This window comes from Ischnura elegans, chromosome 3 (assembly GCF_921293095.1).
Source record: "Ischnura elegans chromosome 3, ioIscEleg1.1, whole genome shotgun sequence".
In the NCBI taxonomy this organism is placed as follows: domain Eukaryota; kingdom Metazoa; phylum Arthropoda; class Insecta; order Odonata; family Coenagrionidae; genus Ischnura; species Ischnura elegans.
The window spans coordinates 47,344,284-47,360,963 of record NC_060248.1 but is presented as its reverse complement, the minus strand read 5'-3'; the positions used below and the strand labels follow the sequence as shown (position 1 = coordinate 47,360,963).

Here is a 16,680-nt window from a genome sequence, read left to right as displayed (position 1 = left end):
TCATTCGATTCCTTCCCAAGTGTCAACGCGCACTCAATTTGCCGGGGAATAACGCGAGTCCATTATCATTGTGTAAAGTTCCTTAAGGTCATCCACCTTTTTCTGGCGCTTCCCTTCTGTTTATCAGCAAAAATACCTGATTTTTCTGTATCTCGCTCTTTTGATTTAAGATCTTCTGGTGATTTTAAAGGGCCAAAATAGCACTACATTTTTCCAACTGCATTACAGCAATAGTGCTCTATATTTTTTGCTGCTCTACATCCCCTTTATATATTAAACCGAATGCTCCCACACTTCGCGGAATCATCTTATATTCATTTCATTGAATGAGAACTTTTCCTCAAATACCTATGCAACTGTATCACCTGTCGAGTTTTAGTTAAAAAGGTAACCATAGATGATTATTTACAACATTTCGTCTGAAAATGCAGAAAGCCGACGAAACTGGTCATTTGTCTCTTTAAATTTGTGGAAAAATACCAATTCAACGTACAAGGTACTACCTATTTTTCGTTACACCGCGACACCCGATCGCTATGTTTCTTTGCGTGTTTGGAGAGTATAAATCAAATTTGTGAGGAGATGAGGGAACGTTTTTCCATCTCCTTTGATAGAGGAAGGGCCGGGAGGTCGTCCTAACTATCGGATCCGCGTTCATCTGGTTCTGCCAATTCGGAGAGTCATTCCTTCGTACAGAGCGTGTATTATCCCCCACTCCTCCATGCTGGCTTCACCCTTTGCCTTGGCAGTGTCTCCCTTTACCTTCCCACTCCCCTGCCTTGGCTTCTTTAAGAATACCTCTCTCTACCCTGGTCCTCTTTTCTCTTATTTCCTCCGCCTCATTTTCTCTCTCTCTCCGCCTTGCGGGATTCATTTGTTATGAACCTCGCGGCCGGGACCCCCTCCTGGCACTGGCCCCTTGCCTTGTCTATCCATCGCCGCTGCTTTCTCATCCTCTTCTACTCCATTCGCTCACCCAGCCCACCTTTCAAATTGAAATAAACCTCCTCTTCCTCCCTCTCCAACCTTTCCTCTCGTTCTTAGCCGCCCAAGACAAAAGAATATCGCTGTCCGCGGTGATAAATTTGAAGCGAAATAATTGGTTTGTCCCGCGTGCTTAATGAAATCACATTCCCGGCGTGTGTCGCCGTCTTTGACTCCCATTCCACCGTACCGAAGCATCTCCTCTAAGTCTTAAAGGAATTCCGCCCTCGTGGTTGCAATCCGGACGTACACAAACGTTGTCGTGTGAGTACAGCGCAAGAACAATGAGTCTACTTGTAATTAGTTCGGGCTCTGCGTCTGGAAGAATACTTTCGTTACCGAGAATGAGTCGACAGATGGTTGTATTTTTATTTGGTGCTCGTGGGTGGTGATCCCGATTCGTGAGCTTGACAAATGCATTCGAAAAGTCGGTTAGTCATTTGGTTACATTTCTGGAGGAGAGATTAAGATTTTTAATACTTGTTTTTGGTACTGCTTTGGTTGCATTACTGATAGCATTTGGTCATGACGGTGGCCGTGGTATGTACCTACGCGAAAATCATGTGCATCTGATAGCGTGAAGATATGCGACTATTTTCAGAATGGAAAAAAAGGAATCAGCATTTAGCAGCCCTTGTTATACATCTCTTAGGCTTTATTCGTTCGTATCTGAGGTTTCAAGTAGAAAATTATAATGAATGATGCATAAATTCAGCTTAAGAGTTGTGACTTTAAAAATTTATGATGGATTTGGTAGATTTAGTGGGCCTTAAGTTTTTTCAGTTTAATAGGCATAATTTTAATCGTCTCCATATGAAATAAAAACCAATTTTGATGTTGGTATGAATGAATAGGTGTTATTTAAACCATCTTAATAAATTTTACATACTGTTAATTGTTTTTATTAGAAATAATGTATTTTTTGTGCTAAATTGAGAAAATGCATTCTGAATGAATATTCAAATTTTAATACGGCATAAATAAAAACATTTGCATATTTATGCTCTCTGGCGACATAAAATAAAAATAATTTGTAGAAGGATATGAATCTATAATTGACTTAATGCTAAGTAGAATTCGTTGAGTTAAAATTCTCTCGATTTTAGGTTTGAGTATAATGTTGATATTTCCTTATGTATGTATACTATAGTATGTGATTCCAAGGACCCATTACTTCTTCACGCATAACTGTATGCGCTATGCAGACCTTGCTCGGCCGGTTGTGCTAAGCGCAAATGGACGCAGTAGGGATCTCTTTCGGAAGAAGAAATGTCTACGTCTCTCCATATAGTACCCACTATGCTTTCATTCGCTTGTGGTCCGTGTGCATCTCTTTGGAGCTGAGTCACGGAATTCGAGAGTGTTCTTCCGATTGTTTCGTGCCTTGCTCCACGCGGAGTCATTATTTCTCTCCCATCCTACCCTCTTGTCCCTTTGCCGCCTGCATTTAACGTTCCGTACCTGCAAGCCTTTCTTAAAGATGAGAAAAGGTTAAAATGGCTGCGCATTATGTTCATTTTCGAAGCCTGGGAGAGAGATTACCTGTCCTGCTGGTGAATCATTAGTTGGTCAAAATCTTATTCCACATTTATTCCCCGAAAGAATTTTGTGCCAATGATTCCTATAGATTTCAATTGAAAGCATTATGAAAAGATAGGTGAAAAGGATTATATTTTTGAGGGTGTAGAAGACAAATGGTATCCGAGAATAAGTTTTTCCAACCATTTGACGAAATGAAAAGTTATGTGTAACGTAATGCGTGTGGAAGAGACGAATAATGCGTTGAATTTTCGTCGACTTGGAGGAAATAGTTTAATATATGCTAGATTAAACTCACTCTAGGTAATCCTTAAGCCTACGACGCAGTGAAGGAGGAATAGTGATGTTATATACTTATGTTTGCGTGTTTTCGTATGATCATGATTATAAGGAGGTAAATCATATTTTTTATGACCACAGATAACTAACGGCTTCGACTCAGTTGATTATATAAGTGTTAGGTTTAGGGTTATTGTAGAATAGCATTAATTAAATGTCGTATTGTCGTATTCCCCATTTATCGAAATTTTATTTTTGCAAAATATATCGCAAATCTTTCTACCTTTATCAAAATTAATTCCACCATATGGTTGTTTTTCGAAAGTGAACTTTTTTCAATTTAATTATAAGCCTGAAAAAATGATCATTATTCATAGGAAAATACATTAATAATAAAGTGGTGTCGTGATACTTGGATTACTAAAGTGCTCAAATTTTTGTTATTTCTATAGGTTTACTTAGACCATTTTGACAGTATATCCCAAATGTGTCACAACAGTAGTACAATCTGGCATCACCTGGATAACATCGGTGGATTTGCGATATGTGTGGGACGTATATTTTGGAAGGGAGAGAGAGCGCCTCCTACGAATACGAAAGTGCGTATATCACGTTGGGGAGAGGCGTAACTCGTGTGTGAGTCTGCGTTGACGCGTGTGCAGGTATATGACCACGCGGTGGTGGAATGAATTATACATATCGGCGGCAAAAGATGCCCCGCGTGCCGTACCCACCGGCTCTCGCGCCGCTATTCGGCATGGAGTGAGTCCCCTGACGCGCGCACTTTTACAACAAAAAAGAGTTATCCACGCGGAGATCCACTACCTCGGGTTCCAGGGCTGGCCTGCCGCTAGGGCGGCTTTAAGTGCGCATAAAAACAGTGGAAAGAGTATAAATGATTAGGGGATTATATTGAGGAGGCCACAGCTCGTCTCGTAGAAGCTATATTTTCGTTGCCATTATTGGCGCATTTTAATCGGTTTACAAAAATGTCCATAGGGCGGCTATAAGTGCAGAGAAATGTATTTATTCATTATATTTAAAATATAGTGTTTGCGATGTTGAGGAATTGCATTGAATTGTTAGGATTTTGATGAATCATGTCATCACGAATATAAATTTGGGATAAACAGCCCCAATTATGGCTTCATTTTATGTGAAATTCGGATCACGCTGGCCATCAGCGATTAGTGTGGTGACTTCTGTTAACCCAACTGAATGAGCGATCGGTGAAAATGCATCCATTGGCCGAATGTAGAATCCTATAGGGTGAAATTCGTGAAAAATGATTACGCAGGAGGCTCTCGAAGAAAGAGGACGATTATTTTTACTGCCGGAGTTTTGCAACCATATTTATGGTTTTGATGGTGACTCATTGAAAGGCTTAACTTCACACAAGTATCATTTTTACGCTTTAACATAATATACTCATTATGTGGCTGTGGTGTATACGATGGAGATAAATGTGAGACTGCAGTAGTTACAATAAAATATAGAAGCTGAATATTCAGGATATATTTTGTGTGGCGTTGTGCGTGGTTACGATTGTTAGCCAACCACACCTAATACAAAGTACCGCATAGTCGGCAGTGCATATTTCGATGATGTAGGTATTTTCTAAATTGCGGAGTTTTTTTAAATCACATTTCATGGGCCTCATAACGACGAGATGAACGTCCAGATACTCGCAATGAAGTCATTCCGGTGGACCTCTAGTTTAAGGCAACAGTAGACTTGCCGCTAGGACGGCATAAGAGCATTGGCAGGAGGATAAATGATTACTCTGGGAGATCTCCCTCCCGCGACGTCGTCCACTGTGCCCAGACTCATATCGTTCGTCGGCGGTGGGCGATGGACTGCGCATGCCCCATTACGTCACGGGCGAAATCACGGCGGGAGGGAGAAGAGACCCCCTCAGTGGTGGCGTGGGCGGGGTGGGCGTGTCCTCTTGAGCACGTGACAGCGCGGCGAGGAACCGTTTATGTCGTCACGAAACCGTGACCGAGGAATACGTCGTGACTGAAAAATTTTTCCCACCCCACACACCCCTTTTTCCGTTTCCTTCTCATTATTTTTTCGCGATGTAAGTTTTCGGACTAAAAATTACTTTGCCAAATTCTTAAGTTCCAATTATCAATTATTATTTGATTCCTAAATTTAGTCTTGTCGATGAGGACTTGGTGGTTCAACTGGTTGCGTAGCTGAGAGACCTATGTTAGAACCCTGTTTAAGTTAAATTATTTTTTCCCAGCGACTTCAATTTTTTGTATGTATTTATTCATGTTGCTATTTTTTGGGAAATGGATTCCCAGCACTACTTTAAATTGTAATAGAAGCAATTTATGATGAATCATTGTAAAGTGTTTTCGTTTAAATCTGCAGAAGTAATAGCAGCAAGTATTTCTCAAATTTTTGTGTGTTTTCTTCTAAAAATTTGGTTCAATATACCATTTTTACCTTGAGAATAAGTCTTTAACTCGCTGGTTTCCAAGATCAAAGTATTATGCTTGATTCAACCCCACAAAATTTTTTCTCTTATGTTCTCAATGTTGTATGCTAGCATGCTTCTGGAGTTACTTTTGATGCGTTGCTACTGAATTAATTTTTTATTGTACTCTTCTCTTATTTCTGTAATTCCTCGATCGTGACATTCCGGTATGGATCGATATCTCCCAAACATGCCAGTAATTTATCTTTGGTAAAATCATTGCCCTTATTCTGTAGGAATATTTTGCAAAAATTTATTATTATAGTTTCATAATAGAGAGGTATTGTAATTTAATTATATTTTTCTCGTTGGTAAAAATCGAAATATTTTATTTTATCCCTGAATGGCATACCTGCATATACACTTTTGATGAGTTACGTTTGCCATTTTTTTGTTTTTTACGGAAGTTATCAATATCGTCTTACAGTTTCTCTTTTGCGCGTTAATTTCCGACGAAATAACATTGACTAGGGGCATTGGTAATGTTAATACTAGAAGTAAAATTAGACATCCCAACTGGTCTATATTACTTTAAAAACTGTGGGACGTAGTTTAATACATGATACTTGAAATTTTCTTATTTTTGATAAACATGGTTGCTTGAAATTTTTTTCATCTTTATCTCGCTTATCGAATGCCTCCCTGCGCTCCGAGATTACTTGGCGTGAGTCAGCGAGAGAGGGAACCACTCTTCAGCTTGGCTCCCAAATTCCCTCTTTACCCTTTTCATTCATATCTTGATTTTTCGTGAAAACTCCTGTCTTTCGATGGTGAGAGAAACTTTTGGTTAGATGTTTGCCGACCTAAAGCAGAAAATTTGCCGCAAAAAGAGCTCCGTCGATTTAACAACTTGATTATGCCACTCAGAAGGTTTTTTTATCAGGGAGATGGATGTGGCAATGCGACTCATGGCGTATGCGCGGGTTGGAAAAGTTGAGGGAACGTATGAATCTGGTTGGATAGTCACGTGGAGAGGAAATACCACTCTTCGTCGTGCATTGAATGCATAATGCCCGAGCATTGCTTTCCTAGATCGCGGTTTTCGCCCGCTCTCTCCCCTGGATTACGGCCTTCCGGAACGGTGATATACTAAGAGTTCCTGTGCTATTCAAATGGAAAATAGGTATTCCATTGTTGTGTGAACTTTTACTGAGCCTTTTAAAGCCATGAAAGGTGATAAAACTTAGCTTTGTGCCTTCAGTGCGGAGTTCACATCGCTTCCTGATGTAAGAGTATTGGGCATCCATTTTAGCAGTTCTTGATAAAAAGTTAAAAGATAGGTATAAAAGTTTGAAGTTTGGTTTTCCATTCGTAAACTGCGGGGCGGTGGGAATAATTACCCATTCTTGTTGTTATATGTGCGGCGGTTCGCTTATTCAAATCATCTGTCAAAATTAACTCGACCTTCCATTTGATCAATGTCGAACAAGTTGTCCGTAACCACACCAAAAGTGTAATATCACTGAAATACAATTGCAACAAATATTCTTTGTGCGAAAAATATTCTACCCTCAATAAATTTTAGTTTTTCTTGGTAGAGTTTTTGATGTTCCAGTAAAATATATGAAGGCTCTGGAATCGAAAAATGTCGAAGGTGAATGATTTTTCAGAAGTAGGTTCTTTAAGTACTTAGTTTTTGAAGCTGCTTCGATTCGATTGAACATGCTTTGATTCGTTTATCGAATGGATATTTTTTTAAATATTTTTATTGATTCAATGGATACTTTTAATGCGTTGATTCATGAAGAAAATTCGAAGCCCTTGTTTGCCTTAAATATGTACAGAAAAATGGGTTTCTGTAAAAAATGTGATGATGACACCTACGTCTGATTTTTTTTGGAATTCACGGCTCCGATTTCTCACTCTCTCAATGCCATTTTTTTAAATCCACCATTCTCATCTTGTTCCAACTATTCTCTGTTCCTTGTCCTCTCCTACTCACATTACTTCTTCTAATGTATATATTTTTACCTGTCACCAACCTCTGCGACCGAACGATCATGGGAATGGTGTTGGCAGTGACAGACCCACTCGCGTCTATCTCAAAGCTTTCAATTCGAGTCGTGATACCTTCGCACAATACGCCGGATCCAAACCGAAAAGGACAAGGAAGAGAGGTAGGGTTTGCGCGCCTACAAAACCGTTGTCCTCCCTTTGCCCCTGGATAAAGTTTATTTTTCTTCAAAGAAAAGAGAATGAATTATCTCATGCTCGTATGGCGAGCATCGTTAACGGCGATGTTCCGTGTAAGCTACGGCACGGTTACAAGCATAACAAACTTTGTTGATTTGGCGAGCTCGTTGGTAGGTATCGGACGTGATTCGTGGTGGGGCTCGAAGAAAAAAGTCGCGAGGATTGAATGCTTTTGTGGCAGCGGAACCGGTTAGCTACAGAAGACCGCCTGCCCTATGTATGGTCTTTACGAGTTACAAAGCATTGATAGTCGCGGCCGGGACCAGCGCTAGTTAACAGATGTACGTACCACACTTTACTGATCCTCTCAGCTAGTCATGACCGAAGGATGTTCGGTATGAGCGCTCACTGTACTGGGGAAAAGGTTTTGAAATTCCCATATCGGGCTTCATTTCCTGGCATCCGTTGAAGAATATTTCCAAATCTTTGTCAAATCTACATATCTTTCCTCTATTTTTATCACAGTCCCATGTTTTTAGGTGATTAGCAGGTTTTTTCAAATATAAGAGTTTCAAATGGTTCACGTTTTCTCCGTTTCTTTGGAATTATATTAAATTTTTAAATTCCTATTTTTCTTTCGTGCAAATAATCCATCATATAAAGAAGTGATTTACTTTATTTTGAGATATTTGTTTTACTTACATTTTTTTTTGTCTTTCACCGTTATTTTTTTGTCTTTCATCATCTGGGAAGTTTTATCGTTGCTTTATACACTAGTTATTGCTAAACAATTACTCGATTATGGCATGCTACTTACAGGATTTAGTAAAACAATTATATTAAATTTATAACCGGTGTATGTCATTCATTCACGTACACAATTTCAGAGGTATTAGTTCAGATAGACATCAACTACAGGTTGTAAAGTCAGGTTGTAAAGTCTACTTGTAAAGTCAGTGGTTTGGCATGGCAGGCTAATATATTTCTACATTAGGAAATGGCAACGCTCAGCTCAAATTTAAAATCTCTTGATTCATCATTCTTGAAATAGTGTATTGCTTGCATAACAACACTTTTAAATGGATAAGTTTTTCCTCCCTTAACATTTATTTTTATGGAATAATTTCATGACAAAATTGCATAGGGATTATATTAATTTTCATTTTTCGAATTGCAGCAAAAAGTCAAAAACTTTTCCTTACTTATTTGTTTTAATTTTTATAGGAATATATATATTGCTTTCACAAAATCCTACTTTAGTTGGTTCTATATCTAATTTCGTCCTTTCTCTTCTCTCCTTTTCTTCTCTTTCTTTCTTTCTTCTCTCTTCGTAGGTAAGCTTGGGTGATTCTGGCGTCCGCGACCTGGAAGCAGGGTCCTGGCTCAGCTTTGCGGTCAAGGTAAGGAAATAACATCACTTTGAAAATTATTGGTGTTTTCCTATAATAGTCATTAGAAACCATGATTCCAAAAAAGCCCTAGTCCACCAACCATGGATATGAGGTGAACAATATTGTTCATATCATTGTGGCCAGAAGAGGTTATGTTTCCATTTTTTTCTATGATCAGTTACATGAATTACCTCTTTACTAGTGATAGCTGTAGTCATGACTTTGGTAGCTTCAGAAATGTGATGAGGAAGATTAAAAGAAAAATTTGGAATGGACTTTTGCTATTTTTGAAATCACGGCTTCATTTTTACGTGCGTACTCGCTATTTTTGCAATGAATCGTTTGCACAGCAGTGAATTTCATTTAAAATTGCATTATTAAATGCTCTTAAGGATGCTCTCTCAAATTATGCTTGAGAAACTGGTCATGAATATAAATTTAAAGCCCATAGCTTCCTTCCTCTGTAGAAATATAAATTCTTCAAAAAATATAAATATAATATAAATATAAATCCTTCAGTCAAAATTCGTCTGCATTGTAACTGTTCGTGGGTCAAATTATTTTGCTTCTTCCGGAGATTTTTTGGGTTTTGTATTGTATTGGTAGTGCCTAAAGTTTCGAAAATAAAAAACTCCTGCATTTCATCTACTAAATGTTCTCATAATTTGGATTATTACCAAAGTTTCCTCAAAATAACGTAGCGCTTGGAACATTCCTCTAAGTGCTACAATTATTTACAAATTTACTTCATTAAAGTCTAAGTATCCTCGCCTCACACTCTACATTGCTCAGGTTTTTGATTGACCCTTATCCTCTCCAGATTTCATTATTAATGTAGCATTTTATCTTGATAGTTTAATGTTAATTTATTGTGCCTATAAAGTCCGTTTACAAACTGGAGAGAATTTTATTCTCCAAACCGATTCAGTATGCGTAGGGCATATTGCATCGGGTATCTTAATTCCAGTACATGAGTGATGAGCGCGCTGACTGGGCGGTATGCACGCGTGGCATAGTGAAGGTCAAGTTTTGGAACGAGATGAGGAAGTGAATTTGATTTATTTGTTCAAGTTCAAATGTAATTACAGTGCCAAATGGCCTTACTATTGTTGGCGCTATAAATTTAAGTGTGCAGTCATGATTTATTGCTTTTTTTATCCGGGCTCGAACTTTAGAAGGCCGAGAAAGATTTGACAGAATAAAATTTCTGCAATTCATTTGAATTTTAAATACTCCATATGGTAATTTGGCAATTAAGCTGTGGGTATAATCATCGAGGAAAATGAATGCCTTTTGAATATGCTGGAAAGGAATTTTTCTTGCGTAATTTTTTATGCATTCCAGTAAATTATTATCTCCATTAGTAATCTAGTATAGTCCAAACATAGCGTAGGTATTCCTATAAGTAGTTTGGGAAGTCCTACCGTTAGTTTTTTTTAACAGGAAAAGATGTGAAGTACGGAAAAAGTTTTAGGCATGAAAAAAGCATGAAGGCACGCACGCTTTAACAAAATTTTCCATCGGTTAAAAAAAACTGGTCGGTTGAAACCTTACTGTATTAAAGTCCTCCAATTATCGCCATTACAATGTTCCCTTTAAAAATAAGCCTCTTAGTTACATTTTTCGGTGAAAATTGCCGTAAGTAGTACTTCTCATTAGATACCTATTAATGCATTATTTGTCCCTCTGTTTTTCACATTATTTCAAAATTAATGATAATAAAAAAATAAGCCTAACTACCCAAGAAGGGTAAGGGGAAACTAAAATACTTTTTGGGAGTTGCAATAGAGGGAGTGCGATTTGGGAGCAGTTATGACCGAAAAGACGAAATACGTGAGTTGGGTGGAAGCGATTTTAATTCGTTCCCTCCTTCTTCGCTCTATTTTTTTTCCTCAAAACTTCCTCTTCACTCCGCCTCACATTACGTGTAGGTACCGTGGTCCAAACTCCGACAACGGCAGTAAAAGTGCATTACTGCTGCTTAATGATAGGTGTCCATTTCTTCCGAACCTCGACCGCCGCGGACTCGTCAGTCCCTCTCATCTGCCTTTCGCCCGCCGCCGCCACGATCGTCTTTTGTTTTCCATTTTCTTCGTCCGTGCGGAGCCTAGCAAGCGCAGGCTGCCTTCCACTAGATGCTACATTACGCTTTTCACTTCAGAGTTCATCAAGTGCGAAGTATTTTCTTTTCTGGTGAAGACTTCCGCGGTATATTGAATATGCCTTCGGTAGGCCCGTATATTATGTCTAAGGACGGATTTACTTGAAGAGAGGTAAAATTAACTTCGAATAATGTAAATGCAGAAAATTATTAAAATTTACTGGAGAAGACGTGAATTAAATGAAAATATTGTCCGATTTTAATGGTTAAAATGTGCTGAAATGAAAAGGTTCATCTACTGTCCGAAATTTTACCTCTATTACTGAAAATGTTTATATTTATGTGAGTCTTTTTTTATGCTAAAGCTACTTAACGGTAACCGCACCGTGTTTCTTATGGCACTCTTATTGACTCTTATTTAATTTTTCGAAATGTGTTTTTCATTCTACTTTTCATGCTTTTGTGCATTCAGGTTTCTACGGCAAAAGTGACGGTTTGAATGTGCCCCGACTAAATTTACCAATAGGCACACCCTTGTGTGCAATGTTATCTGTTTTGAATAATCTTGAAGTTCTCACATGATGGTGTAACTGATGTGTTCACCGCATGATCTGACCTGACATTAATGACAAATAGTATCAAAACGACGCCTGGGGTGGGCTGGCATTATGTTCCGGTTTGCAAACGAAGCCTCGAACTGCGGTATGGTGTGCAGTCACGCAAATTGAGTCGCGGTACTCGCTGAAAATTGCACGCAAATCGGTTTCCTTTGCCTTCCCCGCTCAGATGACCGCGAAAGAAGTCGTCTAGCTCAAGATCATCGATCTCAATATCGTGTCTACTCTATCAGCATTGAGCTATCGGTAATTATGTTGTAACATTTTTCGTTTGACAATTATCACAATCTATTTTGACTGTAAATACGAATCTGTTCATAATTAATGCTGGAATAGGATTTGTGTAAGATGCCATATTTTTAATGAGGAAAATAGGAATGTATGATATTTCTCACATCCACCTAACCCGCCCAGTCTCCTATTTGATCCTAAGCGGAACAGGTTTTTTATCTACATACGTCTGCATTATCTGTATCGAAAAACATAATGTAATTCATCTCATTTGAAGGTATGAATTTACCATATGGAGATGTTTAGACATCCTAGAGCTTCCTAATTGAAGGATGGGTATCCGATTCAATATGAAATTCTTAATATGGAAATTATACGCTTCGTTTGCCATCTCAAGGAAGAAACAGTATTTTAAGAATTAATGTCTAGACATAATAGAGCTTACCAGATGAAGGAGGGGTATTCGATTAAGAAAGACACTCTTAGCATGAAAATTATTCGCTTTATTTGCCATCTCAAGGAAGAAACAGCATTTTATGCTTTGATGTGCAGGAATAAAATTATTTGCCGTTGAAATCCGAGTTTCAAGCACTTCCTATTCAATGTAAATTTCGTTGCTTAACTCTGATCACTATTCTAGATCTTTCTTACTCGTTAAAGATAACAATACTATAAGTACTATCGCTTTCCAACTGATGAGGTCATATTGTCTAATTCTAGGTGCTGTGGCCATAATAAGTAATTGTAAATTGCAGGGTAATAAAATGTTGAATTTTCCATTTTGAGAAATAAAAGAGTTCAATAAATTGACCTTGGATCATTAGGACAGAAAAGGGTGAATACCATAAACGCACCGCAAATAATAAGTGGTTGAGTGCAATGTACTAAAAATTCTAGCTTGGAGCATAATGCATCGACTTTTAATGGAAATATTATCCAGCGAATTTCATATTTACTCTCATATTTACGAGGCCAAGGGAATACTGACAATACATTCACTGTTTTGCAGCTTTTAATCCTGAAGTAAGCTTCGATTTTTTCATGTATTTGAGAGAGTTAAAAGAATTTTTCCCTTCAATACTGATATCGACAAATCCTAAAAATACCCAAAGTATTCTCGGGTGGCTAATTGTTCTTAGGTCTTTCCTTTCCATTTATAATTACTCCTTTCTCCATGAAAAACTTTAACATGGCGTCAGATGTCTCGTCATCGAGCACTCCCATATTATCCTTGCCTCGGGAATGAATGCCGCTGGAGGCTGAGGTCTATTATTTAATGCAAATGTACAGCGCCGGCAGTTAAAGTCACATCCGTAATGATTAACACTAGCCTTGGCATTTCGTCTTCGAATGAACTGAAAACGTTCGGAAAACGAGATAGAAATCTGGAATAACTTACTTTATGCCAAGATATTTTTCTCTACTCACGTAGATTCTTACTTTATATCTCAATCTTTTTGCACAAAGATAGTTACTCGGTGAAAAATTCGTGTTATATCTAAAATTAAATTGAATATAACCATATGCTCAATAAGTTACCGTAAGTCAATAACTAAAGTAGGTATAATAGTTAAAAATTAAGACATGGAAACATACCGGATCACATACCAAGTTTTTTCCTCCCAACGCTTTAAGTGTTTGAATGGGATTAGTTTTCTAGCGGGAAAAATTTGATATCAGATCACTCTACGACAGTTAACGTTGTCCATTTGGAGTCTAACGTCTGATATATGGTGAATCTTCTAGAATATAATGTAGTATTTTCCTGTAGCCCTTTTGATGGAAATTTATAGATTTCTCTTCTCGTCTTTGATAAATATTGTGTTGATATTTCCTTTCTGTTTATTTGTATCTAAGCATTTATAAATTCACCCCTGAATGATTCATATAAATCTTGTAATTCTTGGCTTTTGAAAGGACTCCAGTACCTTAGAAAGTGGCGGAGAATCAAGCTATCAAAAATATATCTAGAGATTTCTATGGATAACTCCATGGCCTCTTGTGAAAGCGATAAATGTCCCCCCATACCGGAGTTCCCCTAAGTTTTATCGTAAAATAAAAAAAGCCGAACAATGCCTCCGTTCTCTTTTTAGTGGCGAAGGGAAGGGCGATGAACATATTCGGTTGGATGGTCCTTAATTATTATCCGCTGGTTTTATTGATCCTCTCGAGGAACCAAAATTGTGGGTTCGTTTTTTCCATGCGCCGCGGCTCTTCCGTCGCCGCTGTAAATCATTCTTTATATTCTCACAAACGCGTAAAGAGAGTTTCCTTACTCATTCTTTCACCACTCTCCTCTCTTTTTTCTCATTTAGACTTTTCGTGTCATTTCCTTGTTCGAATATTCCCTTGTTTTCGATTTTCTTGGTACGTTCTCGTCTCTTCATATATGCTCATTTTGCTCTCCAGAATTGGCTCCATGTGTAGAGATTTTCAGCTTTGAAAAAAACCTCAATTTTAGGTTATAATCCAGACGCAAACGTCACGTTAGCATTGTTCTAATTATAATAATTGACGATTGTAATGGTTTCGCCTAAATAAGTAATAATACCCGAAAGTGAAAGTAGGTAGCCCTATACATGCGTGTGGCAATTTTGGCACTATTTTAAGCCCAAGTTACCTAAACTTTCAGACAGAAAAAGATCAAATCTCTTCGTAAGAAATGTTCATTGGGTAATAAACTTTGACCTATCAAGTAAAAACAGTATAAGTGATAATTCATAAATATACTTACAGTTATTTTCCCATTTTAATTCACCGAAAGGTTTTAAGTACCTTCCTATTTATCTTGAATTGCAAATTATCAGTTGAGCAATTTTGAGGTTCTTTTTTTCTTGGAAAGTTTGTGGATAATTACGGGACAAAAAGCTAGAATTAGTTTTGTCTTTTTTCGAGTTGTCTATGGATTTACCGCATTTCCTCGAATGTGTTTCAGACGTTGAGAAAACGTTTCATAAATCTACAGCCACACTTACAATGGCTATACATACAGAATTGAACGAGGAAACGTGGCTCTTTCCTTGGTATGATACCCCATAAATCCCGATCTTTCCCTATTCTTTTTTGCACCTCTTCGTTTGTTGATGATCTAATGGAAGGGCAGGGTGAGAAACGAGAAGGTATTTAAAAAATGACGGGGGTAATTTCAATATTAAATTTCATTGAAGTGCATGGGTCAACGCCGCAAGTGGGCTAAAAATACACGTTTCCTTCCATGTCCTTCGGTGGAGGGAGGCTCTGGGCGAGGAGGGTTGAGTGGAGTTGGTAATGCCTGAAAAACATTCCACTGGCGGTGCGCGCTGCTTTCGTCCGCATTACCCGGAATAACGGTGGGTCCAGGACATCGTCCGCTTGGATAAGGATCCGAAATCGAGACGACGACGGCCGTGGGAGTGGTGGGGGTGGAGGGGGAGAGAGGGGTTACTGTGGGCAGGAAAGGGATGTAATCGGAGGGAAGGGGGGAAATGCCTCGACAGAGGGGAAGGGGGGGTGGGATGGTCAGCGAGATTCGACCGACTCGAGAAAATCTTAAAGGCCACTTGGGATCGAGAATCTGGACGTTAACTTAAGACGGCATGAAGGGGCATTGAGGTCGTTTTTTTACAAAATTTTCGATTAATCAATCTTAGAGCGCACCGAATGTGAGGTATCATCACCACAAAATCAATGGCTACAGTATTATAAAAAAACTAGGGTCAAACTAAATTAAATCATAAATTAACGTTACGTACTGTCTACTTTGAATAACCGTGGATATTTTCGAGTGCTACGTGTCGTAGTTGCTCATTAAGGCGACTTAAAAAAAATTTTTTGTTAAATTTTGCCATCAGACATGGGAGATAGTATTTCGGGATTAGGAAACATTTGGATGTTTCTGGAATATTTGCTCCGCTCGTGAAATAAATGTGAAATAAATAGATAAGGAATTATTCGACTAATTTTTGAAGCCAATGTTCAAAGTAGTTGTCTATTATTTTTAGCACTAAATCCGTATATAATGATCAATCCACGTTAATTTTTCGCACACCCATGAAGCAAATTTATCGTTAATTATTCAACATGAGACGTAACTTAAGGGGATAAATAGTATACTGGAACGAATCACTTAAGTACACTTGCATGGAGGTGGTTGAAAATTTATTGAATCGGAATTTGTTTGTTTGACTTGAGGAAGGGAAGAGTTCTGTCCCCTGAAAAGTACACCACTATGGAGCAGAATAATGTGGCATTCAACGATAAGAATTCAATTGCAGCTAGAAATGTAATTGCAGAAGTTAAGAAACAAGTACGTATACGCTTACAAGGTGTATATTTGTTTAGGGCAGCAGTGCTTGCCCAATGACAACAGTAGAGAATCCAAGGCTGAAAGCCCACCGGTTGTGGCGCTAAAAGAGAACTATTAAGAAATATTCTTTGAAATATGAGCCAAGTTATGAGGAAACTTAAGAAGGGTGGAGGAAGAATTTTAATGAGAAAATGTAATAACTAAACCAGCCAAATATTGAGATGTTAATGCCCGATGAAGACAGTGTACGACGCGTCGCAATGGAAGAACGACCAAGGAGGATCTAGAGTGAATTAGAAGAACTAGAAAGTCAACAAATTATTGGGAGTTGATTGAAATGTATTTACTGGTGGATCTGCGGTCTTAGCTATTTTTTTGGAATATTTCAATCTTTTGTATAGACCATAATTAGGCTAGGTGAAATGTTGCCAACGTGTCACCTCTGTAGTAAATCAAGAGAGGTATAATATACGAGTTAAGTTGCGCTGAAGTTACGTCCGTGCTTTTGGTGTCAACCGGGCTCTGAAGGAGTGGTAGAATGGCCGAAAATAAAAGAAACATTTCTTGAGGGAGTGGTTTTGTTCAGTCTGGGCTGGACGAGGGGGATCGGAAGGAGGGAGGAGAGGGGTTAG

At 38.3% G+C, this 16,680-nt stretch overlaps 1 protein-coding gene across 1 annotated transcript in view; it reads left to right on the top strand.

Annotated features, from left to right (window-relative positions):
• The window catches only part of LOC124155730 (transcription factor AP-2-beta), a 419,283-nt gene that overhangs the window by 74,377 nt on the left and 328,226 nt on the right, over window positions 1-16,680 (top strand). Inside the window, exon 2 of the mRNA XM_046529793.1 lies at window positions 8,758-8,823. Within this exon, the coding sequence (XP_046385749.1) occupies window positions 8,758-8,823 (66 nt within the window). The remainder of the gene's footprint in view (window positions 1-8,757; window positions 8,824-16,680) is intronic.